We start from the raw sequence: 27,290 nt of genomic DNA on the forward strand, positions 1-27,290 counted from the left end.
TTTCTTGCTTTTTCTCTAGCCATACATTTGTTTAATAGAAGTATTCCTATAGTTCAGAACTATAATTTGGATATTCATTCTGAAACTCTCAAGAACAATTTAGCTCTCCTCGTGACTCATTTTCTTGTAAACATTATTACCCAAAGAAAAAAAAACGCTTTTAACCAAGTTTGGTTAATTCATATGAATTTGGGAAACACTGGGTTAAACTACAACTGACAAACCAAAATGTCTAGATTCAAACAATGCTCTAAACCAAAGTCTACTAAAACTGTTTAGTGAGATGCATAAATTGAGACATACCATCTGAACCAGTCCACAAAGTTATGTAATCAAGGCAAAACAGCTGTAAATGAAAAGCAGTGAAAAGAGAAATATATTCCACATTTTCTCAGGTCTTATGGTAGTCTTCAAACTTTCCCCATCTTGGTTTTTCTGAGATGTGGATTATAATTCCACATACATAGCACATCTAACATTTATATATCTATTTTATTAAATCTTTAATTCCTCAGAAATTTTTATAGTTCAAAGTTTCACTTTATGATTTCTACTGTTATTACTGCGGTTCATATTCAGATATTAGATTTTAACATTTGTAGTTTTAAAAACAATATAGTATATTCACTTACTTTACAAAATATCAATGAAAGATTGATCATTTTAGCCTAATTTCATGTTTGTAAATTTCAAATTTGTATTCTATTTTCCCCTTTTCCTCTCTTGCTTCTTTATTTTCCCTTTTCCTTAAAAATTGAATAAAAACATTATGAAAAAGCAATAACTCTTGAGATGAATATGATCCGCAAGTCAAAGTCTCAATATATGTAAAGGTTGGAAATTCTTAGCTTATTTAGAAACAATACCTCATTTTGAATCAAAACACGTTTCCAACTCTGAAATAATATTGTCTTAAGAAATAAGTAAAGCTACGCAATTTTTTCTTTGAGATTTCAGCAGCTTTGTAATAGGGATAGAAAGGTCTATCACTGGAGGCTTTTAAGAAGAGACTAGACAGCAATGATACAGAGTCTCCTGCTTGAGCAGGGGATTGGACTAGAAGAACTGCAAGGTCGCTTCCAACTCTGTTATTCTGTTATTATCTGTTTTGTTTTGTTTTGCTTTTTATTTGTAATAGCAACTATCTACCAACATTAAGATTTTAAACAATAATGCAGGTATCCATTAGGTGGCAGTATTATTATATAACATTGTAAATTTAAAGCCAGAATGTGGGCCTTTGCTCTTTCACACCATATATGGTCTACCTGCAACCCAAGAGATGGAGACCAGTTTTTCCTGATTCTGCAAGCAGATATGAGTCAAGTTAAAACAGCTCCCAAACAGCCCAAATCTCATAAAGAGCATTCATAAAGAGAGATAGGAAGTGCTTTCTTTGCTTTTTTTTAGTTATTGGAGACCTGTACATAATAATCCAAGGAATAAACAAACTAACACAAAGTATCTTTTGACTTAATCATGACTCCTTTTTTTTTTTTAATTAGAAACATCAACTATCCCTGGAACCTTTTTCAGATAGCTCTTCACAGATATAATTGATTCTGGTGTCAGCAGTATTTTGCAACTTAAGGGAAATTTAGTAGAGGTGTGAAGCAAAAGGAAAAGCAAAAACTAAAAAAAATGAAAAAGCAGGCAATTTTCTGAACGCTGCAAGAAAAAAGCTTTGGAAAAATAACAGGAAACTTTTCAAAAAGAAAATAAGCAACATGGTGTGAACGCATCAGGTTCAACAAAGCACTGCTAAATTAGAGCAGTTTACAGTCATCCAATAGGAATGCATGAAAAAATGTCTCCAGAAAAAAAAAATGCTGCCTACATATTGCAAGGGGAATTTAAAACAGCCAGGAGTTGATCAAGAAGAGGAGGGGGATTTAATTACGCTGGCCTGGATCAGAGGTGGGAGGCACATGAATTAACAACCGGTTCGCCCAGCACTGAAAATGTGAGTGCGGGCTTTGCTCTCTTGCATGGTTTGCACGCATGCGCACGGCTTAAAAAACACAGCTACATAGGACGACATAGCACCAGGGTGGGTGGGCAGCCACCCGCAGGTCGCAATTACCAGTTCGCCTGAACTGGTCCGAACCAGCAGCAGCCCACCACTGGCCTGGATGGACCCAAACGTATAATGCTATTTTAATACAAAGTGCTAAGAAAACCCAGAGGGGAAAATATCACTCACAGAGTTCAAAAATAGTAGTGAATTAGAGGCGCTAAATGTAACTTGATGTGGGTGTGTTTTAAGTGCAACTACAGCTGGGCCTCGACTTTCAACAATTCATTTAATGACTGATCCAAGTTACAATGTCACTGAAAGAAGGGACTTATGACCGTTTTTCACACTGACAACCATTGCAGCAGCCCCATGGTCACGTGATCAGAATTCTGCTGCCTGGCAACTGACTCATATTTATGACGGTTGCAGTGTCCCAAGGTCATGTGATCAACTTTTGCAACTTTCTGACGAGCAGAGCAGAGGTGGGTTTCAGCAGGTTCTGTCCAGTTCTGGAGAACCAGTAGCGGAAATTTTGAGTAGTTCGGAGAACCGGTAGTAAAAATTCTGACTGGGCCCACCCCCATCTATTCTCTGCCTCCCAAGTCCCAGCTGATTGGGAGGAAATGGGAATTTTGCAATATCCTTCCCCCAGGAGTGGGGAGGGAATGGAGATTTTACAATATCCTTCCCCTGCCACGCCCACCAAGCTATGCCATGCCCACCAAGCCACACCCACAGAACCGGTAGTAAAAAAATTTGAAACCCACCACTGGAGCAGAGTCAATGGGGAAGCCACATTCACTTAACAACTATGTCACTAACTTAACTGCAGTGATTCACTTAATTGTGGCAGGAAAAGGTGAGGCAAAATTCACTTAACAAGCATCTTGCTTAGCAACAGAAATGTTGGGGCCAATTGTGATCGTAACTCGAGGACTACCTGTAAAGAAAGATAATTCATTTTCTAATGAATTATCTGTACAATCCTATGCACCTCTTTTTACAAGCAGGCTCTGAATTCGAAGGGTCACGTTTCCAGATAAATGTGCAGGCAATGCCAAACAGGTTCCTTGATTAAGTAGTTGACTTAATCAAGTCACTATATTTGACAACAAACAAAAACAAAAGTAGCCTCTTCTGCAAACAGATGTGCTTTATTACATACATATTCATCTCTCTGAATGTTGCCCTGCATACCTATATTGGTAAACAAAATTCTGGGGAAGAAAAACCAATTTATTAAAAGGATTGTGCTTAGATTACTGTTATAAGCCATGATTCAGGGTCTAGCACTAATCTGGAATCTGACAATGTGTGTCCCTTCAGCAACTTTGAAACAGGACAATTGCTGGCAAAAAGATATGGCAAATTAAAATATCATTTTGGGGTTTTATGGTAGTTAGTGCTTAATTTAAATGATTTTTTTAAACAGTCACTTTTCACTTGCAGGTTTAAATTCAAACTTGTTCCTACTTCACACAGTTAGATGATTAAGAAATATTATTGACTTTGGCAAACATAATTTGTTAGCAACTCTCAGTAGGACAACTTTATTCATCTGAATGGGGATGGGCACAAAGTGACCATGGGGAAGTAACATGATCAACATGCCTGGAAGAATTCTTCTCTATTTTGCATTTGCTGCTGAAAAGCAGCAAATGCTCACATTCTCATCTTTTCGATTGCCAAAAAACAAAACAAAAATGTCACTCGAAATAAAGAACTTCCAAGTAAATGTGATCTTATTGTTTGATAAATTCCTCCTGGATTTCCTGCTATGTCTTAACAAATGGTTTAATTGTATAGGACAGGTTTCCCCAAACTTAGATTTCATTTCTTGTGTGCTGCTGTCTGGAACAACACTAGGAAAAAATAAGGACCAGGGCAGGAAATCTTTCCTGAATAATGCTGAATCCATATAAACACCATAGTTTCTGCTTTACTATTATTTTAGAGAGATATTATTTTAAAAACCTTTTCATAAACTACCGTATTCTCTGGGAAGTATAAGATGGGATAGAGATGTCAATCTAGATATCTGAATATATATTCATCTTTCCAAGAACCTTGTAGAGAGTTCAAAGTTTTAGTAAATACCCATTTACTAACATATATCCACATATAACAGAGAGTTATATCTGGATGTCTTTGGGAAGATCTCAGGGTAGGTCATCAAATCTTGGTTTAGTGGGAAAAAAATATAGACTCGGCACCACAAATCATACATATCAATTTTAGGAAGTTTTTTTTAAGTCCTGCAATATTAGCGTGTATATTTTTTTAACCCAAAACATCAAAGGAAAAAATAGAAAATTTCAGATAATGAACTTTTTCTTCTTCCTAGTGTTATTCCTGCACTATGACAGGGTCCAGTTGTCGACAAAGCCATCTCCATTTGGGTCACTCCAGGACATTTTTGGGGCAACACCCATCTATTTCATGTCCTCCTTGATATGATCCATCCACCTTTTGGGGGGGTCTGCTATGGGGTCACTGGGTCCAGATGCATGGATATCCTTGCCACCAAGTCTTTAGATAATGACCTTCAGATAAAAAACTTCAGATAATGACCACTACAAGAACAACAAAAACTTCACAAGAAAAGATTAAATAGATTCCTTGTTTTACCATTCTTCACATTCAGACCCCTCGCATCTTGGACATAGACTGTTTCAACTTCTACCCTCAAAACGATGCAATAGAGCACTGCACACCAGAACAACTAGACACAAGAACAGTTGTTTTCCTGAATGCCATCCCTTTGCTAAACAAATAATTCCCTCAACACTGTCAAACTATTTACTAATTCTGCACTACTATTAATCTTCTCATCGTTCCCAACAGCCATCTCCTTCCACTTATGAGTGTATGACTGTAACTTTGTTGCTTGTATCCTTACGATTTATATTGATATTGTTTCCTGATTGTTTATTTGTACCCTATGACTATCATTAAGTGTTGTACCTTATGATTCTTGAGGAACATATCTTTTCTTTTATGTACACTGAGAGCATATGCACCAAGACAAATTCCTTGTGTGTCCAATCACACTTGGCCAATAAAGAATTCTATTCTATTCTATTCTATTCTATTCTATTCTATTCTATTCTATTCTATTCTATTCTATTCTATTCTATTCTATTCTATTCTATTCTATTCTCAAATCAAATTTATAATGCCTAGTACCTACTTTTTGTCTTCTAAATGTCAGGAGATTTTAATGTTACTTAAAACTGAGTAGGGCATTTTTGATACAAGTGAAAAAATAGATTGAAGCCGGTCACTTTTAAGAACATGCAGTTAATGTAAATTGTTTTTGTATGTATATTGTTCAATTATGGACTGCTTTGTTAACCAGATGCTTCCTATTTCTTGTGTTATGAGAGACAGAGAAAAGCAGGACAAGAAAACAAAACCAGGAGCGCTTTTTTTTTTAGTCTAGAAACACAATAAATGTGAGGAAAAAATAGAGCACTACAATGAATTGAACATAATTTTCTTTACCTACAATGCAAAACAAAAAGCTGAGAGTACAAACAGATAAATCATGAGTTAGTAAAGTAAAACAAAATATACAGTATATTTTGCTGAGGCATTCGTTATTATAAAATATGTGAACTCAAAGAACGCTTCACTCAGCCCCATCCATAAACTTGCATTTTTACACTGATTTCATGTTCAGCTGTACATCTCCACCCCAGGCCACCCCAACAATGCCCTTGAAGTGATGTCCCAGTGCCTGGAGGCTGTGCGGATCTGGATGGGGAGGAACAGGCTCAAGCTCAACCCTTCCAAGACTTGAGTGGCTGTGGTTCCCGGCATCCCGATATAGTCAGTTGACTCCATCACTGACTATCGGGGGCGAGTCTTTGGCCCCCGCGGAGGGGGCGTGCAATCTGGGAGTCCTCCTGGATACGCAGCTGTCTTTGGAGGAACATCTGACGGCTGTAGCCAGGGGGACCTTCTGTCAGTTCGCCAGTTGCGGCCCTTTCTTGATTGGAATTCCCTGTGCACAGTCACTCATGCCCTCATCACTTCTCGCCTGGACTACTGCAACGCTCTCTACATGGGACTCCCCTTGAAGAGCACCCGGAGGCTCCAACTGGTCCAGAATGCGGCCGCGCAGGTAGTCACGGGAGCCGCATGGCACTCCCATATAACACCTCTCCTGCGTGAGCTGCACTGGCTCCCAGTGGTCTTCCAGGTGCGCTTCAAGGTGTTGGTTATCACCTTTAAAGCGCTCCATGGCATAGGACCTAGTTATCTTCGAGACCGCCTGCTGCTACGACGGCCTCCCATCGACCTATGCGCTCCCACAGAGAGGGCCTCCTCGGGATGCCATCAGCCAAACAATGTAGGCTGGTGACCCCCAGGGGGAGGGCCTTCTCTGTGGGGGCACCTACCCTCTGGAATCAGCTGCCCCCAGAGATAATGAGAATCCAAGACCTCGGTGCCTTCCGCCGTGCCCTTAAAACCTTCTTTTTCCAGCAAGCCGGGCTGGCCTAACACTTTTTAAAATGTTTTTAATTGTCTGTTATTGTTTTTAATTATGGGGCCAAATTTATATATATCTTTTTAATTGTATTTTAATGTTTGTAGTTTATGTTTTTACTTGGCTGTTCACCGCCCTGAGTCCTCATGGAGAAGGGCGGTATACAAATTTAAAATAAATAAATAAAAATAAAATGTTATTTACTTGCTTAAAGAAGGTTGTTAAAAACAACTGCAGATGTTTAATTTATCTAGGTTGTTGGTATAAATGTCAGCATGGACACAAAAAAATAAAGATCATATATTTCAAAGTTTATGAGTAGGAAAGAACAACATGTATATTTCCCACCGCTATTTCTGATAAGGAAGTCTGTTTGACTCGGGAGATTTACATTTCTATAATTCAAATCGATGTGTTTAAATATGGCTATTTTTCAGTATCCATTTGGAAGAAAGAAGCTATGAGAATGTTTTCATGATTAGATTTCTAAATTTACCCCGTTGGAGACGTTGTACCACCCTTTTCTCTGAGATAAAACAATTGCCACTTTGAGATAGTAGGATCAATTCCTATATAAGATATTTGTCCCTTTGAGACAGGGGTGTCAAACTCGTGGCCCACGGGCCAGATGCGTCATGTGCTGGCCACACCCACCCAGAGTTTAACGAAGGGGGAAAAAGTTGTGATACGTCACATGATGATAACATGACGCCATGAGTTTGACACCCCTGCTTTGAGAGATCCTTAGGATATTATTCCACTAAGTATTATTTAATATTTTTTTCTGTCTGCTGGGATACACAGCAGGTCAAGCTTGGTAAGCTGTGGTTTCTAGGAATTCCATCTGACTGGCCAGAAGCTCTGTCCAAAATCTGCCAATGCAGAATGCTTCTTGCTGTATTTTGGTGGCCAGAATATATATGGATTCTGTTAGTGTACTGTCACCTTACTCAACAACACTAGTCCTTAGCTAGCCATAATGCCTCACAACTCTACAGCTGTAATGTCTCACAATTCTAGAGCTTTTGTCCTGGAAGATTTCATTTTCCATATCACAGTTACTGAATCAGGAGTGGTTCAGAAGTTCATCTTCTATGATAGCCATAGAGCTATATAATCTGTATTTGGCTCCATGCATGCAACAAGACATCTGCTGAATTTGGTATTCTGTCTGATGATGGTGTTTTGAGATAGCAAAGCTCTATGTTGTAATCGCCAGATTGCTTTCTGGCCAGTTTTAGACTGCAGTTGCAATTAACTCCTGCAGAAATGATGAGTTAGTTAACCTAGGTATCTGAGTCTGGACATTTTTTTAATGCATTTGGAGAGCTTCAGCAGTTGATACTGCTGAAGCTCTGGTTAATCTGTAGAATGTTGAAATGGACTGATCATTTGGCACTATAATTTCTAAATACCCTCTTCCTTCCAGTAGAGCTCAATCATTAGCTTCTTGGTTTACCAAGAAAACAAAAGCAATGAAGTGCATGATTAGGTTGGAATGCAAATGGAGGAACTTTCACAATGAATTGGTTTGAACATGGAATAAGTTCCTTCTTCAGGCTGGCTTGAGGTTGTTTTGTGGTAGTTGAGTATAACCAAGAGATTTCTTCTTCCTCTGCACCTATACACAATAGGCCAGTGATGCTATGCCACATTAGTCTATTTTCTGTCAAGAGGTTAAGAGTGGTAACTATGAGAATTTTCTGTCATTTTTTGTGCACAAAGTTGATCTGATTCACCTTAATTTGGACCCCTGTACTGAGGCAACCTTTAGGGAAGTAAGCTTGGTAAGGTGTTTGTCAGGTTCAAGTGGTTTCCTTTCAACTTGTAGAGTTTGAGGTAGACAGAATGTAGACAGGTGGAGAAATAAGAGCCACTACTTATTTATTTGATCCTTGCCTTATTGGATGATTAAATCAGCCCAGCTGAGACTGGCCCATAGTTAAGGAAGCACAGGATATATTCCTATAAACCACTAGTCATAAAAAACCCCCTCAACATCCTTTATTTTAAAAGCCATTTTTGACCCAGAAAACCTAATTATAGTTCAATCTCAAATATTCTATTTTGAGGCAAGGAGATTGAAAATGCAATGGCCTCACAGCTATAGACTGTAATTGGATTAAACTGATTTTTCTGGAGCCACAATTCACCTGGGATATGGTACTGAGGCTGATTTGGTCTGCCATATGCTGGAAATTGGAAGAGGGAATGCAATCCTGCCAGTTCTCTTGGACCACTCAGTAACTTTCAATACCATCAATCATGGTATCCTTGGAGGCACTGTTTTGATGTGGTTCTAATCCTTTCTGTAAAGTCATATTCAAAAAGTCATGCTAGAGAATTACAATTTCTATGTCAGTGACTTATGCTTTCCCTTGGTCTCTTTTATCTCTACAGTTTTTAACATATAAATGAAAATGCGTGGGAGAGGCCATCTGGAGCTTAAGAGTTAGGTACCATTAGTAAACTGGTGGCATTCAGTGCTACTGATCCTTACCCTCTAACTCTAAGGAAGCAATCAGTACAGTACAAAGCTGCCTAATCTCAATAATGGGCTGGATCAGAGAGAACAAGCTGAAATTAAATCAAGATAAAATGGAGGTGATCTTAATAAGGAAAAACCTGGACTGAGAAGCAGAGATGAAATTTGCAATTTAATGTGTTTTCTGATACCTTACTTGCACGAGGAAATGCCACTGTGACAAGGAGCACATTTGTACAACGATGACTCAGCAATAGTTACCTATACTTTGGTTACAACCCATCTGAACTATTGCAATCTGCTTATATTGGGACATAACTGGAAGTGCCCATAACTTGAAAATAATACAAACTGCAGCAGCTAGGCTGCTGGTGCAGGCTACAGGTATGGTATGGTTCCTTTCCTGAAATATTTGCACTGGTTATCAATTGGCTACTGTTCAACATATTATTTATCTAGAAAGTCCTAAACAATGTACTTGTAAGACTGCTTTTCCTACTATGAACCAACCCAACTACTCTTATCAGTAGGAGCAGCCCTTCGAAAAATATATGAAAAGACCTCCTATGTGGTATCCATACTATATATCCTACTCTTCAAGTCTTTAGGTAGTTGACCCAATACATCTTTCTATCAAGCTTTTAATTGTTAATAATTAGGATTTTAATTGTTTTATTCCCATTCTGTACTTTCTTAACAGTCAAGTTGCCCTGATTGTTAGTTTATTTATTTTATTAAATTTATATGCTGCTCACCTCAGGAAATTAATAAAATAAAATTCTACATAAAGCAATGCTGCATATTATTTTTTCTTAATACCCTACACGACTGTCATTCTTCTATTTTATACCACCTTTTCTTGTCTCTATTCTTCCCATGCATCCTTGGAAGTCCAATCTCAAAAGTTAAATTGGAATTGATTGATACAAGCAGCTCAAAGTTATGTTGTAGTACAAGAGTATATTGATAGCAGCTCTTTATACAAAATATTTCTTCATCTCTAGTTTGATTATGAAAGTGGTTTCACCCCCTAATCCTCAAAATCACTATGATACTCTTCATTATTAAGAAACTAAAATCAGTGTCCTTCCCCAATTTGTTACAGGTACTGCAGCAGCAGCAACAAAAACATATCCATTCCTTGCTAAAGGAAAGAAAAGCAAATTAATTAGTCCATACAGACCCTTTCTTTATATTGCATATCTCTATGCACAATACTCTGATCAATTCTTATGAAGGGAAGCTGAAGAGCTGTCAAACCATATTTCATCTTGTAATTTTGGTTAATGTGACTTTAGTAGGATGCAAAAGTAAGGAATCACCACAGAGTTGCAAAAACAAACCTTTCCAGAAGTTTCAATGATTGACTGAATTGTAGAAGAGGAAATGATGTTACAGTATGAAATCATAGCCAATCCTGGAGCAATGAAGACATTTGGGAAGTGACTTCAGCCTCTAGAATGAATCTTCTTGTGGAGAAAGAAGGATAATTTCCCATTTTATTTTTTGAGATGATAAACATCCTCTTTCTTGAGCTATCCCTATCAGAGTTGTAAAAATCTGAGACTTTTCATTATTTCTTTGGTGATCTCAAGAGGACGACAGATTTTTGCAGTTATACATACTGTAGCTTCATTTTTTTCTTTCAGAGTTTTCAAAAATATGCTTACTATTCATAGGTTACCAAAATATTAGGAAGTAAATAAATTGAAAATGGAATAGGATGCACATCTAGAAAGTAAGATTTTGTTTTATTGAGAGGAAAAACAAAACAAAATGAAACAAAACACAAAATTAAGATATCCTTAATTTTGTTGTTGCTTAGCTTTACTCTGTAGAACTGCTTTGAAAATCTTTTGCTGAGTAGTAGTACAGTTTTGCTGAGTATACTGAGGAGTATATTACTCCTATATAGCTGAATTCCAGAGGTCAGAAATCCCAGGTTCTGGAAAGGACAAATGGCAGCCAAACTGGATTAAGACAATATGGTAAACTATAAAGCTTGATTAAAGCATGTTATATGACAAGGGACACATACATGCTGAGTTTCTTTAGAATCATGGGATTGGTAGAACAACCAATTTAAAGGCATAAATCTTCAGACCATTGAAACAAATATTTTCAACCTTTGTTTGAAAACTTCCAGTAATGGAGCACCCACAAATCTAGGAAGCAGGAAATTCCTCATTTTGAATCTCTCTTGGTAAATGTACCTATTACTTCTTGTCCGACCCATAAGCACTACAGCCCTAAAGTACTGGAAGACCACTATCATGTCTCTCCTTAGCCTTCTCTTTCTTAAGCTAAATTTATTCAGGCATTTTAATTATTCTTCATAGGATTTTGCGTCATGCTTGTTGCTCTTCTTTGCATTCTTTCCTCAGTAATTCTCAGTATAGCATGCCTTGCTTGCGGCATGCTATATGCATAATGAAGTCTTCTTGGATTGGTCATGGGTATTTATGTTACAGTATAACCCACCCTCTCCCAAAGGATTCTGGGTGTCATAAACCAGCTATTATGGTTGCAACCTGTGGTGTATGTTATCTAAGCCCAGCCATGCGTGGCTCATTCTATAGTTAAACAATCCATGACTTTGTCACAGACTCATTTCCAGTCCCAGTTACAGCAAACCCACAGTGATGTGGCTTTTTCGCACATCTTCCTCACCTGACCTAGTTTCTAGTATGCCTAGGAGTCAGCAACCTGCGGCTCTGAAGCCGCATGTGGCTCTTTCATCCCTCTGCTGCGGCTCCCTCTTGCCGATTGGCTCTACAATTGATCGGGCTTTCGGTTAGGACTGGTAGAGGAAAAAGGATGCTGCACTAGGAGGAGACTCTATGGTGTGGGAACTGGACTTCCGGTCAGCTCCAGAATTGAATGGGGGGGCTTCTGATTAGGACCTTTGTGGCTCTTTGAGTGTTTAAGGTTGCCGACCCCAACCTAAAGTTTGATTTATACTTGTCCACAACTGTGTGATCTACGCATAGGGTCACATACCCACATACTTATGCTGTGAAGGGTTGATAGGTAAACATAGGTTGCAAATAATTGTAGATGGGGCGATGTGTATAACCCCCAAATCTCAACTAGCGGTATGTGGTGTGCGGAGGTGCATATCCTGAATGCTGATTGGTTCATCCGACTTCGTGTTGGTGCTTTGCTGTTTGAGCACCCCCTAGCCAGAACGTTAACATTTGCAGAAATATAAATGCAACAGCTATGCAAACATCTCTGAACAACAGATGCATATCTTCCCTGATATGCAGGGACACAAAAATCTAACACAATCTTTACCCAGAACGGCAACCTTGGAAACATGGTCTATCCTTCCACTCTATGCAGGCTAAAAATCCTCTCCTGAAAGATGTTAAGGGGAAAAGAATTAGGCCTCCTTCACAGCAGCCCCTTTATTTTGGAATCCTTTGCATGAGGTCTTCTTTTCTGGGAAAAAAGATAAAAATGTTTTTCCAACAGGCCTTTAGGCTAAAAGTACAATTTAATTGTGAACGGCTGACCCAGGAACTATTTTCTTTCAGAGACTACCTACAGGCAGTCCTTGACTTGCAACAGTTCATTTAGTAACTGTTCAAACTTTCAGAGGCACTGGAAAAGTGACTAATGACCATTTTTCACACTTACGACCATTTCAGCATTCCCATGGTCCCGTGATCAAAATTCAGATACTTGGCAACTGACTCATGACAATTGTAGTTTCCTGATGTCATGTGATCACATCTTGTGACCTTCTGACAAACGAAGTCAATGGGGAAGCCAGATTCACTTAACAACTGCGGCAAGGAAGGTTGTAAAATGAGGCACAATTCATTTAACAAATGTTTCACATAGCACAGGGGCAGGTTTCAAAACCCATCGCTACCAGTTCACTCGTGGGTGCTCATGCAACACATTCTTCTGCGCAGAAGCATCCGGGCAGGTGGACAGAGCCTGCCGCCGCTACCAGTTCGCCGGATCTGAGGTGAATCGGTAGCAACCCACCATTGACTTAGCAACAGAAATTTGGGGCTCAATTGCGATCTTAAATTGAGGACTACTTGTATGTTTTATCCTGTCCATTTTTAATGTTTTATTGTTTGTGTTAGTCACATAAAATATTAGGGATAATTATATATACATGTATAAATAATGGTTGCATTGTTCCAGGAATCATAAAGGATGTATCCAAACAGCACTATAAATATCCCTTTACTTCTGAAAATATCTGAAGAGCTTTCATTTCATTATTCATTTACCTCTCACTTTGGAGAGAAAACAATGATCACATCATGTACCTCAGGGAAGGAACAGTGATTAATCTTTGTTGAATTAATACACAAGATTCATACTAAGTTTCTTTCCTTTCTGTATGAAATAGCACAGTTCTCCAATTTCTGGGTTTGGTTTTGCCTACCTCTTTATCAGAGAAAAAGTGTTGATGAACTTATTTGTCAAGTACGTATTAGACAATATATATAAGCATAAGCATGAATTGAATACATAAAATGAATACAAATAAAGGGAACATTAGGACAGGGACGGTAGGCACGCTGATATATATGTAAGTATATATAGATAAGTATATATAGATATGAGAGCAGTGTATGTGTATGTCGCTATGCCTATGTGTATGCATGTGTGAATGTATGTGTATGTGTGGGGACGTACATATACACACACAAACAATATAACTGACAGAAATAGGTACAAGTGGGGTTAATCTACTTTACCAGAATACTAGTCACACGATTCTCACGACATGTTCCTAAAGCACCTTTGCTTCAGAAAGCGCATGCGCGTCACCAGCCCTTTTTTTTTTTTGTACTTGAAAGGTACAGTAACAAACCTTTTTTGCATGTGTGGAACGATGGTAACTGCGTAATTCTAATCCCCCCCCCCCATAACGGAGGGCGGGGTTTCTCCGCTTCAAAGAACAAGCCCGCCGCCTTTTTTGCGCATGCGCATGTTTTGAATCGGCCTCGCCCTGCCAAGGCGTTAAGATCACACATACTTCCTGCTTGTCCTCTTTTCCTCCCTTTGGGAGACGCATGCGCAAGGCTGGTGTTCCTTCCAGTTTCCCAGAGTACTCAGCGCGGTGAAGAAGCGTCGGTCGCGGGCTGGAGGCATTTTGTGTCCTGGATATCGGCTGCGAGAGAGGAAACGAGCGAGCGAGAGAGCGACAGACAGACAAGATGGCGGCGGCCGAGTGAAGCGCCAGTTAGTGGCGGCGGAGGACGGACTCGCTTGGGCTTTTCTTTTCCCTCTTTCCCTCCCTCCCTCCCCTCCGAGACCCCCTTCTGTTCCTCAGAAGGGGAAAAGGCGCGCTGTCAGCCGGGAAAGTGCGTGGGACGTCCACCCTCCAGAGAGGCCTAGCGCGATCCAGGCCGCCGAGAACGAAGCCCCTTCTCCTCCTTCAGTCCTCCCCTGTCCCGTCCCTAGCCGTGGTCGAGCAGGAGCTCCCCGTGGAATACTCGCGGGCTCTCAAAACCGTGGGAAATAACCCCTATCCCCCCCCATCCCCTCCGTCGCCATGGCGAGCAGCAGCGGCTCCAAGGCCGAGTTCATTGTCGGGAACAAATACAAGCTGGTGCGGAAGATTGGTTCGGGCTCCTTCGGGGACATATACTTGGCCATCAATATCACCAACGGGGAGGTAAGGGCCGACCGGTGCCCGGGCCTTTCCTTTTTGCCTTCTTTCCTTCGATGTCCTCCTATGCCTCGCCTGAAGGCTTGAGGTCGCCTTCAGTCAGGCGGGGCTCACGTACCGGGCTCCGGATCCGGACCCCGGGTGTCCGTTGCGTGGGAAGAGCGGCGGGGTGGAAGGAAGCTGTTTCTCTCGAAGTGGAAGCTCTCGAAGTGGACTTTGTCCCAGGTTGCACTTTTATTTTGCGGTCTTCCTCTCTCTGATTCGGTTTTTGGAGAACCTACCGCTGGGCTTTCGTTCCCCCTGCTTTAGTTTTGGCATTTTGGTAACGTTTAAAGGAAAACGCCGGATGCTTTTCTGCCAAATAGAAATTTAAAATTATCTGGGCAGAGGATTTAAAAACAACAACACTAAGATTGTAGGATTGCAGTGTTTTAATTCAAAGGATTGAGAAGTGCCCCTTTTCACACAAAATGCCCACGTTTTGTGTAGGGCAGTTGATGTATGAAGTAAATACATAACGCATAGGCATTCTGGTTGCTTTCTGGAAACCAATAAAAAAACACTCTTGTAGAAAGATTGCGCTTGTTTTTTCATGTTGTCATCCTGATCTTGTCGTCTGTTCCCCCGCCCCCCCCAAAAAATAAGACACAATTTTAACATATTCCAGAGTAACTTTAGGTGCCCAATATCATTCTTTTTAAGAATGGATTTCAGTACAAGTATTGTGTAGAATATATTTGCAGAGATTGCTAATCCTGGGGATGATACAAATCATTTCCCCTATTCTCATTTTTTGTGAAGCAGTCAGATGTAGTCCTCCTGATTAGTAGGACTGTTGACCCCCATGTCTCCTTTTCCACTGTAGGAAGTAGCTGTGAAGTTAGAATCACAGAAGGCCAGGCATCCCCAGCTGCTATATGAAAGCAAACTATACAAGATTCTGCAAGGGGGAGTTGGCATCCCTCATATAAGGTAAGAACTATAGCTTTAGGCAGGTGGAATATTTACTACTTTTCTCTTAAAGGATCAGTTTACTTTGTTCTGTGTTAGAGGAAGTGTTTACTTTGTTACCTAGTGTTATGCTAAACTACATGTATAAAAGATATTGAGAGCTTCTTTTCTTTCGGCTGCTTCATACCCCCCAACTAATTCTCTGATCATTTTCTGAAATACAGGGGGGTAGCTGGCAACTCCTGGGATGTACCAATAGAAATGGCTGCTCTCTTTTGTGTTTTTGTTCCAACATGTCTTCCTCCTTTGCTGAGAAAATGGCGGATGTCAGTACTTTAACATTCCTAAGAAGTAGGGCATGTTATTTCTTTCTATTCCCTTTTAATAATATTAATGAGATATTCAGAAAAATGGGCTTGTGGAGATGAGGGAATGGAGATACGTGGAAGCCCCTTTCTGTTACTGAGAAAACCATACATCACTGAACTAATTATATACTCTTGTTGAAACAGCTGTTTTCTTTTTTGCTCTTTGAAGATCAATACTTTTCTAGAATCTTATTCTGAGATATATTTGAATGCTTGATTTTGGAAATGGAAAGAATTTAATATCTAGATAAGGGAAATGCCTTAAAGATTCAAATAATATTTTCATTAAAATACTTTATAGTGTCTGAAACTTTTACAACTGTTGATCTGTGCCATAGATATCTGAAGAGAAATATTTGGGGTTTAATATTGAATATTGCTAGTATATTACAACATGGAAATATGTAGATTGCTAAAGAAACTACATTTTTTTTCTAAAACCTTTGTGGAAGAGTTTTTATTTCTTGTATATGACACATACTGTGTTATGTGTCATTTATACCTAGGGTTGTGTATGTGTGGGCAAATCTTGACTTTAAAAAGTTGCTACTTAGATTTATTCTGAATTTTCTATGTATAACCTTTGTCATTTTAAACTACAGTAGGAAATGTTGATATCTTTGCCTTTAGAGGAGGCTGTATAGTTGTGAAATTCATAAACTGCAAGGAAGTATTATGACATAAAGCTCTGTCTTTTACAGAATGAATATGGGATTATTTGATGACACATTCATATGAAGCAACTACTCCCTCCTTTAACTCAGCTGTAATTACACTACTTAATTGGGATGATAAAATTTTGTGTATTGTGAAACAGATTTTTATGTTCTGTCTTTTGTTATTAACTTTGTTAAAATGCTCTGTTCAGGCCCGTCCTATGTTAAGAATAATTGTAATCATTCTGTAGCTAGGTGGTTTCGCTTAAAAATCAGTTTGGATTTACAGTACAGAGTTTGGAAGAAAAATTGGGTTCCCTTGAATTTTTTGTGGTATATACTTTAAGAAAATTGATATTTAAATGCTTATATAAGTTTTAAAAGGTATATACAACATATGATTTGATAAATGTATCTATTTACAAAGACTTCATGCCGGTCTTTGTTAATAGATACGTTTGGAATGGAACAAAATATTTACTTTTGAAAAAGAATGAACATTTTTAGACTCAGAATAAAACACATTTCTTCACTAAATTTTGGTTCAAATACAAAACAAAACATGACTGTTTTGAGTGGAAGAGTGTTTTGTCTTTCAGCATGGAATGTTATACTTTGAATTTTCCTTTCTAGGCTGGTAGAGCTAGAAGGACCTGTTGTGCCCCTATTGCTATTGATTTAGACTGGGTAGGGTAATCTGGAGGTGAAGTTTTGGGACAAATCAGGAAGCATTTTAAGGAACTTATTTCCTCAACTGTCAAGAAAGTGAACCACTGTTTTTGGGGGTTTCATTTGATTAAAGATTCCTGTAGGAAGTTGGAGTTCATGTTTGTTACATGTATAACTTTCTTAGAAAAACAAGATGAAATGTAAATTAAAAAGTATCAGTATAATATACGTTTTATTGGCCCGCTTATTTGCTTGGTTGTTTGAACATAGGCTCAAAAACATAGTTTTTGTTTGTGATCATTTTGAAAGGGCAAAATGGAAGTTCTGATTGGCTTGTTGATCTGTTATCTTAATTGCACTCAGTAGTCTCTTGTGCATCTTTGTGGTGACTTCAGATATATTTAAAAATCAAAATACTATGCTAATTAGCTTGCTAGGCAGATTGATATGATGTGTATTCTGTTTATATTTTTGTATAGTATTGATTTAGTAAGTGCATTTTGCTGTAAAGGGATGTTCAAACTTGTGAATTTTGCGTTTTGCTGTTATTCTGTCCTCTTTAGCCCTTAAAGTGTAAAAACAAAAATTCTTTGTTCAGCAAGTATGTGAATATGACTTCATGATTATTTATATATTTTATTGCTTCTGATGTAAAATGCAATTTACTTGTAAAGTGCAAATGCTGGCAATCAGGAACAGCAGTTTTCTTGTATGTGTGTTTCTCAGGATGCGGCCTTTCCTGACCAACAGTTCCCTCCCTGCCTTTAATGTTCTACCACGTATGTAGAAATTGCATTTTTTCTTCTTTGCTTTTATCATCTTGGCAGGTGCTAGGAACTAAAAGGGGGTAATCTGTAGGTAAACCTTTAAATATTGGATCCTGGAAGAACATTGCTGACTTTGGGGCATGAATAGATATAGGCTTACACAATTTAGATTAAGAAGGGGTTTGCTTTGAAACAAATCCAATTTGAGTTCTTGGAGTGGCCTTCATTTCCATGTGAAATATCTCCTGCCTTGTTGGTGATAATTGATTTGAAAAGAGATATATGGGAGATTGCAGTCTATGATAATGGTGGTGGTTTTTAGCATTTGTTGTGCTTGATTGCTGGGTCTGCTTGGATGCTTTGTGTATGTTCCCACAACAAAGCCATCAGTGCATGAGTTGATGAAGGGTTTGCTTTTAAGCCAGTTTGTCACAGAGCTGATGCTCTTTGGGGACTAGGAGAAAGTGATTGGCCAAGGTCATCCACTAGCTTTTGTGCCTAAGAGAAGACTAGAATTTGGATCTCCATGCCTAATCCAGATCTTAACCACCATAATATACCGGCTCTCAGAGTAAGGTTTGTGGTGCTTTTATTTTAAAGAGAGAATCTGATGATTTATTTTACAATCCTTTCTTTAAGCATCTTCTAAAGAGAAAAAAAGGATGCATTGTACTTGAATTCCTCCTATACTGGAAGACAGTATAGGAGGAAGATGAAACATATATTTCCATAATGGGAGTTTTCTAAAAACTGTTAAATACTTCCTCTGGGGTTTTTTTGGGGTGGGGGTGGGGTTCTGGCTTATTTGTAGCACTTGACATAGAACTACTACTTTTTCTGGTTTTGCAATTCTGAGGTGAAAAAAAGGGTGCTGGGGACTTTTTCCTTTCTATTTTATGTGGCTGAAACAGTCACAATAAAATATGGGATGCTTTGATGAAGTATGGTTCTTAAAGTAGTCTTTGTTTAATTTTGTCAGATCAATTGATCTATAAAGATGAGATATTGTCTTAAGTATGTCTAGCCTTGCTAAATGCAGGTGAGATTTTGCCTTAATATTTATATCATAACTGAAGAATATCCAGTTGCTTAGAGAAATACTTAGCATTGAATTACCCAAAACTAAATTTGAATATTGTATAATTTCGCCTATGTTCTAAATGTTGAATAAATCAAAAGCATACTATTGGTACACTGGAAAACTCAAGATTGTAGTTTATACAATGAATTTGTGCTTTTTTTCCTTGTGTACCCTATATAACATTTTCTAGAGATTCTCAGTTTATAGGTGTTGACAGTTTAAAAAATAATTATAATTCATAGTTATGCAGATAATTATTGGATGAATATGCACAAATCATTGTTATACAGATACTAAATTCTTAAAATATTTTAACCATTATTGGTTAGTTTTTAATTCTGTTTGATATTTCTGTGTTTTGACTATATATTGTTTACATTTTTGTAAGATGATTTGGGGGGCTTTATGTAATCAGCTGTAATTAAATATAGATAGGTAAGTATTTATTTTCGGTTGTTGATAATGTTATCGAACAGAATATACTTAACATAGAATAGCAAAACTTTGCTTCTTCAGTGATGCTAATAATTTTGCATTCTCAGTTACTTGAAATGAAACAGCAGAATCTGTTCTATAACACTTAACAGTTTTTCCAGAATGTTATGCACCATAATTTGGAAATTGCAAACTTGTTTATGAGCAATGCAAAGTATATTATCTAAACCTGTATTCCAGTGAAAACCTGAAAATAAATTGTACCACACGTGATTCCTTCCACATATGAATTGTGAATAAGAGAGTTCACTAAACTGCAGTTATTGAAATTGTGTGGCAATATAGTATCAGGATAAAACTGCATTGTCATTGCTTTTTAAGCACCAACATTTTCTATCAGAACATTTGTTATTTAAGTTAATGAGAACTGAACGTTTTTGGTGACCACAGGATGTTAAGAGTTGGCACATAGAAAATATAAAATAGAATGAATGGGATATAAACTGGAACATCCTGGAATGGGTAGCTGGAATTCTGAATAGAATTTCCATGATGCAACATTTTTTTTTTTTTTTTTTTTTTTGCAGAGCTTAATGTTCTGGTCCCTAATTAGCACAGAAATAGTTTGTGTATTTTGTATGTCAAAAACTAGAATTCAGAAAACAACACATGAAGTCATATCTATGAAAACTTTTTCTGAAACCCTCCTTGTTCTTGAAATATTATTCTGATACCCTGAACGTTGTTTATGTCCTAATTCAGGGACTAGCATTTTGGCAAAAAGAAATACTAGTGCTGTAGGCTAAAACAGAAGTAACCCCCCATCCCAAAGATGACATTGGCATTTTCATGTTGCCAAAAAGATTAAGTTGACATGTCAACATTAGGAGTTAATTAACCAAGATAATTGAGAATGCAAACTTAATAAGGATTAGATACAATCTAAGATAATAAGAAAAACATCACAATTAAATCTAAAAACAAGATTGTAACATGGTAATTTTGGCAAAAAGTAAGAGAGATCCATCCAGTACCTGGTAACTAATACTTTTGTAACAAAATGGCATGTTTATACCTAAATAAAAATGAAATGTGAAGTCTAACTTTGTTTTGGTTGCCATTATATACTATAGTGTAGAATTGTTTATTTGTCATTATAGATTAATAAATTTTATAACTATTGTTTGTTGATAATTTTGATTATATATTTGGGATGTAAATAAAGTTTTAAATTGAAAACTGAAATAAAATTATCATAAGTGACGATCTTTTCCATAACTAGAAATAAGCAAATTTGATTGAATATTGAAAGGCTTCCAGAATTGTCTTTGTATTGCTATTATAGGGATGTTAAGCCAGGACTACCTGCATACCAAAAATGTATAGAAAGACTTTTGCAATGTCTAGAGAAGTTGGTACTGTGTACATGGAACAAAATATATTACTATATTACTAAGCTTATATTACTAAGCAGATCCATTACCACCAAATTTTTCACTTCTGGAATATCCAGTAATATAATTCAGGCTGTGGTCCTGCAAATGAATGGAGTGGTTGAAACTAACTGGTCAGTTTGGCAGTAGTGTACTTGGTCTGGTAACAGACATCACAGGTGAACATGTCTTTAAAATGTACCCTCACCCTTGGCCACTAAAACTTTTGAGTAGAAGATGTAATCTTCTGAACAGTTCCCATCTCCCACCATATCCTGTAGTCTCACTTTCATGATAAAATTGCAGTACATCTCCCTGAAGGGAAAAGGAACATAAAAATAAGCACTGTAAAATTTTTAGTCACAGAGAAAGGAGAGGAATCAGTTTGCAGGGCTTAGAAGAAATACATCTGAAACCTGAGAAGTGGATCTTGTAAGTGAATCTGGTTCAAAAGCTCTTCTGCCTGCCACCCTGTCCTTAGCTTCTGTGGAGTTCCCTTTCCCAAGTTGATCAGCACATCGGTCGAGCTGCACAACCGCACGGCCAGGTTCCAAACAGGCCATAGTCTGATAGTGGGCCACGCCCCAGGGATTAGGGACCCCTGCTGTAGATGATCCAATTTCTTGTGACCTGTTTGCACCTATTCTGGATGGGTAGCCGCCTCAGAGAAATGTCTCCTTTATTGAAACATTGCTTTATTGCCAGTAGCTCTATTGAAAATATAGTTCCACTCAACCAGAAGGAGTTTCAAGTAAAAAGTTGCAAGATAAATCTTCTCGCTTCACCAAAGCTTTTGAATAGACCACTTATATTGGCAATCTTTTTTCAGAGTTTGAGTTAGCAGTTTGTTGAAATTTAGTACCATATAACATTAGTTTTGCATGGATGCTATGACACATGCCTGACATACTTAGAATGTAGAGAATGGTCTTCTGAAAAAAACTATCATCCATACAAACTACAAATCTTTGGCCAATATATCTGTGAAATTTCATTGACAAATCTGAAGAAGACAGAACAGTTAAATAAATACTAGGGCATTACTGTGTATTTGCTTTATCAATATCGATGAAATTGGAAATTGTCCCAATGTCCAAAAGAGTTAGGAGCTGGTTTTCCAAGCCAATTGAAATATCTAACCAGGATCATAGTATCTATTTATCTATTATTTAGTAAATTTATATGCCGCTCATTTTGCCTAGAGAGCTACCTTTCTTCTTGTCTATTGCCTGTGTATCGTCTATCAATCAAATTTACATAGCTGTCCTTCCCAATAAAGACTCTGGATAGCTTACATCCAGATGGCTTTTATTTTAAAAATATAAAACAATAAATCAATTGAAGCCATACAAATTCAAATAACAAAATTCATATCTCTACCTAAAGTAATCATATCTCTACCTAACAATCAATATAGTCACTGCACTGGCCCTAATTCATGTTTTCTACTTTCCTAAGACTCAAATATCTTTTCTGCAACAATCAAACCTTTTTGTCCCCTTTCTTTTGAGTCAAATCCACACTTCGTAGAACAGGATTTATTTCATTCATTTTCCAGGATTTTTCAGTGATAATCCAGAACAATTCCGCCAAATCAGCAGTAAATTCTGATAGTATCATAAGATATAATTCAACCAATCAAAATAACAGTGTATTGTGTTCACATTTTTAACAATGTCCTGCTTCAATCCAGCTTGCCTCTTCTGCTTTTCACAGCTGATAGGTGGAACACTTCTCATAGTTTGTATGATTAAAGAATCCAGAATTTAATCTCTCTATCTCTAAAACCCCTTTAATTAATCCATTTTTGTAGATGCATGTGTAATAATGCATAGTTGGGGGAAGAGGATTATATAGTAAATGAATTGGAAAATACCATTATTTATGTCACATTTTTAGGTTGCACTTGGAAAAGTTGGACCCTACAAAATCTGACAATAACAGAGCTATAACAGCTATAATAACTATAAAATTGCATTTATAACTTTGAACTTCTGAATTATTTAAAAGACATACATGGCTGTCCATTTCATGTGCCAAATCACCAACAATAAAAGCACTCAAAACCTCTGAAAACAAAAACTCTTATTTCCCAAAAAGGAAACATTTTTCCATATATCAACATTTACTTATGCTGGGCTCGAGCCACATTTTACCCTAATGTGGAGCCTGCTTGCAGGCTCTTAAATACTAGTAGAGGGCTAGGTGATGGGAGCCTTGTTCTCCACTTTACATCCCATTCTTTAAATCAGGAAAATGTTGTTGTATTTTTATAAACTTAAAATTCTATTTTTAAGTTCTATTTTTATAAACTTTAAAATTCTATTTAAATTTTTGTATTTATGTGTTTTATTCTGTGGCTGTTCACCGCCCTGAGTCCTTCAGGAGTAGGGCGGTATAGAAATTTAATAAAATAAATAAAATAAAAATAAATAAAAATAAACAAGATCATTTGGTTAAGTAAGTACTAGTGCTGAAAAAGTCCAATTCTGAGTCTTTTGATCAAAAGGTTATAGAATATTTCTGTTCAGATATTCTGTTATTCTGTTATATTCTTCATTTTTATCGCCTTGGAGCATATTTAGATAGTGACAAGAGGAAACTATACTGATCTTCATTCTGGGAATATTTCATATTACTGCAAATCTTGGGAATTTCTAAGTCTGTTGATCTAAATATTTAGTTATTTTATATCCTGTTTTCTCTTCCAATTTTTCTTCATAATAGTAATCTTATATATAGATTGGTCTGAAAAATTAATTGGCCTGAAATCATCCTGACTCTCCTGAGTATCTGTGGCTGAGGATAGAGTTGAACCTATATGTCCCCAGTGCTTTTATATCTTAGCCATATTTTTTAAAAACAATCCAGAGCAAACAACAGAAGCAGTAATTAATCAAAAATTACAGCCTTCATGCAGTTTTTATTCATCAACACAAAATGTTATTGTGATCAGTTTTTCTGTATAGATGTTCCTTGAGTTACAACTACTTGTTCAACAACAGTTCAGAGATATGATGGCACTGAACAAAGGGACTGGTCTTCAAAGTTCCAGCTGTTACAGCATCCCTATAATCATGTGAACCAAATTTGGCAAGCAGTTCACACTAAATCTGTTTTAACTCTCAAAGCCCTGTTTTAGGTGCTTTTCGCAGTTCCTGGAAGCCTTCAGCACTTCATCTGCTTAAAGAAGGATACTATTTGCTATTGTTAATAATGAAAGTGGGACAAGAATCAATGAATGGAAATTTAATCAAGGAGAAATCCAACCTAGAACAACTAAGGAGACATGTCCTGACAGTTAGAACAATTAATTAGAACAATTAATCAGTGGAACAACTTGCTTCCAGAAGTTGTGGGGTGCTCCCATTTTTGGAGGTTTTTAAAAAGGCGTTGGACACCCATTTCTCAGAAATGGTATAGGGCAGCGGTCACCAGCGGCCATGGGCTGCTGGTAGTCCGCGAGCAAATTTTGGTTGTCCGTAGAAAAAGTATTTGCATTTTTTATATAGCACTAAATCAGAGGTCCTCAAACTATGGCCCCTGGGATGGATACATGCAATGAACGTTTGTTTGTATTGCTGCAGAGTCTCCCCCTTCGGGGTCTTCTTGTGTTGGTTGGAGGGGGGAAGAAATTCCAACTTGGGGTCTGCTTCAGCCTCCTGGGGCTTTGGGCGAAGGCTAGAGGGAAGTGCTGCTGGTGGCGAAGAGCCGGAGGGCCTTGTTCCAGTGGGACTGCATCATGGCCTGGAACTGACTGACCACCTCAGCTTGCTGAGCCTCCAGGTGCCGTACCTGGCCTTGCACTCCCGCAGGTCTTCCCTCTGCTTGGAAAGCCTATTCTCATAGTCCTCAGTGAGGTGCTTCTGCTGAGCCTCCTTCTCGGTCAGATCCAATTTGAACTGAGCTGCTTTGCCAACTCTTTCTCGTGGTGGCTGCTTAGCTCCAACAACTGCTTCCTGTTGGGGCTCTAAGGAGCCTGGGTGGAGAGGCGAGGAGTGGCTGGGAAGGGAGGGGCAAGTAGAGGCCAGTGAGGCATCCCACGACATGAGTGACATCGAGTTGACCACGCCCACCCAGTCACAAGACTACCTAGCCACGCCCACCCAGCTGGTCATTAGGCAGATCATATTAGTGGTCTGTGGGATTTAAAATTATGAATTTAGTGGTCCCTGAGGTCCAAAAGGTTGCTGAGCCCTGGTATAGGGTTTCCTGCTTGAGCAGCAGGTTGGATTAAAAGACTCCAAGGTCCCTTCCAATTCTGTTACTCTATTCTGATAGGTAGCTGGGGGGGAGAAGGCTAGAATATTTAAAGTGGATCACAAGTGAAATATATGTAGCAGGGGCAATAATAAAAGTCAGTTGTATAAGTGGCAATCTTTTCCATTGATACGACTGGACTAGCCACAAGAGAAAAACAAAGTCATGGGTGAAAAAAGATTGAGAAACCTTGTTTTACTTCCTGCTAGACCATTTAAGGGCTTGGGGTTATTTTTCACAGCCTAAATTAAAATAATTCTATTTCACCTCTAAAAAATATTTCACTTTTGATCATTAACCAACTGCTTAATAATACCTATTGTGCAGATTCTACCACTACTACTATTTGCCTTTTTTCAAAATTTATTTTAAAGTAGTAGGGTAGCGGGACCTCTGCTGTCCTACAGTAATGGACAATTGTAGTTGTAATCCTCCAGTATATACAGCACCTTATATTGTCTATGCTTTTTGTAGCGGAGTGGAGCAGTATGGACTTCACTTTTGAAGATGTATTGTTTCTCAACTTGAAAATACAAACATAAAATGGAAAAGGATTTTGGAGACATATAAGCAGGTTTTATATTCAGTATGTGATTTGCAGTGCAGGATGAGGAATTATTTAAGTCATTATACATATATTGTTGCTTTTCATGATAATGAAATAAATTAGCCTACTGACTACAAAATACCCTTTTGCCTATTTTGACATTGTTTTTAAAGTAATTTAATCTAATTCAAAATTAGATTATCTATAAAATAATTGAATTATCCAGATGATTGAGATTATAACATTGATGCAAGTTGCAACATCGTCATGCTACTGTGTATATATATTTTAGCATATGCATAATTCTTGGCTTTTTCACTGCTTATAGGGGCAAATGCAAGGCAGAACCAAACAAGGAATAAGGAAAACTATTAGACACTGTGTATTAATGATTAAATGCTAGACAGTGTGGAACGTTAATGCTGGTCTGTTGCACCGAATGCTATTGGGAACCATATTCTACACTATAAATTAGTAGCATGGTTTTAAAGAGATTCTTCAAAATTTTAAGAAAACTACACTGTATTTTATTATTGAAGTCACCTTTAACAAATTAATGCTATTCAATTGTATCTAGGTTAATACTAATAATGATTTCTGTCTCTTTCCAGGTGGTATGGTCAAGAAAAAGATTACAATGTTCTAGTCATGGATCTTCTTGGACCTAGTCTTGAAGATCTCTTCAACTTCTGTTCTCGGAGGTTCACAATGAAAACAGTACTTATGTTAGCAGACCAGGTAGGTAAATTGTGCAAATACTCTGCTTGGGTAAGGAGTACTAGAAGTTCCCTGAAATGTAGTTTGCTTTGTGTTTTCAAATACATATAAAGTTTACTGACTTTATAATATTTGTGCGCCGATGAATATTTGAGTCAGATAGACTGAAAAAATAATATTATGAATGGGAGATTATTTACTGAATAGTACAAGATTTGTAGACCAAATCATGAAATACAGAGTGTATTATTTCATATTTAACATTATTTGTTGTATTAAATCTTAAATTCAAAAGAATAGCTGCAATAATACTATGCTATATCTCTTGTATTTATAAAAGCTTTAAGGGTTTTAAAAAGAAAATTTAATAAGAACTAATATAAATTAAAGAAAAAGAGACCCATGCAAAAAGAATAAAAAGAAAAAGTAGTAGATTCTGATTTTCCTTACAGTAAATATAAGTACAATTACAAAATTACCTCTTACTCAGTGGTTACAAAAAAAAGCTGGTTTTTTCTGTTGTCTATTTTTTCTAATGTCAAAACCATAAATCATAAGTTCATTTTTTTTTCCTGCTTTGTGCAAATGAATATAAGTGGTTTCCAAGCAGCAATAAATAAACAGAGAGGGATAGCCTTGCTTTGTCCTTTTTGTATCTCACTTGGTTTGTTAGAACTCCATTAACATATATTGTATACCATGCTGTGCCAAAATGCTTTTGTGATTGTAACTGCCAAATAAAAGATGGTAAATTGAAGCAATGTTAAA

General features: G+C 37.5%; 1 protein-coding gene and 1 long non-coding RNA gene across 6 annotated transcripts in view; one reads left to right on the top strand and one right to left on the bottom strand.

The window, feature by feature from the left end:
- Positions 1-10,726: 10,726 nt before the first annotated feature.
- Positions 10,727-12,413, bottom strand: LOC117657649 (uncharacterized). Its single transcript, XR_004589157.3, has 2 exons — positions 12,292-12,413; positions 10,727-10,939 (listed from the first exon to the last, which is right to left on the bottom strand). It is a non-coding gene; the product is annotated as an uncharacterized LOC117657649 (long non-coding RNA).
- Positions 12,414-14,100: 1,687 nt separating this feature from the next.
- CSNK1A1 (casein kinase 1 alpha 1) overlaps positions 14,101-27,290 on the top strand; it is a 36,510-nt gene continuing 23,320 nt past the window's right edge. For all 5 annotated transcript variants that reach the window (XR_015732532.1, XM_034405749.3, XM_034405760.3 and 2 more), the window contains exons 1-3: positions 14,101-14,644; positions 15,504-15,610; positions 26,417-26,543. Coding sequence is in view for 4 of the 5 variants with exons in the window: in XM_034405749.3 (XP_034261640.1) it covers positions 14,522-14,644; positions 15,504-15,610; positions 26,417-26,543 (357 nt within the window). In the remaining variant the exon portion in view is untranslated. The remainder of the gene's footprint in view (positions 14,645-15,503; positions 15,611-26,416; positions 26,544-27,290) is intronic.

Source organism: Pantherophis guttatus, chromosome 2 (genome assembly GCF_059756535.1).
Source record: "Pantherophis guttatus breed Tessera chromosome 2, ASM5975653v1, whole genome shotgun sequence".
NCBI classification, from domain to species: Eukaryota; Metazoa; Chordata; class Lepidosauria; order Squamata; family Colubridae; genus Pantherophis; species Pantherophis guttatus.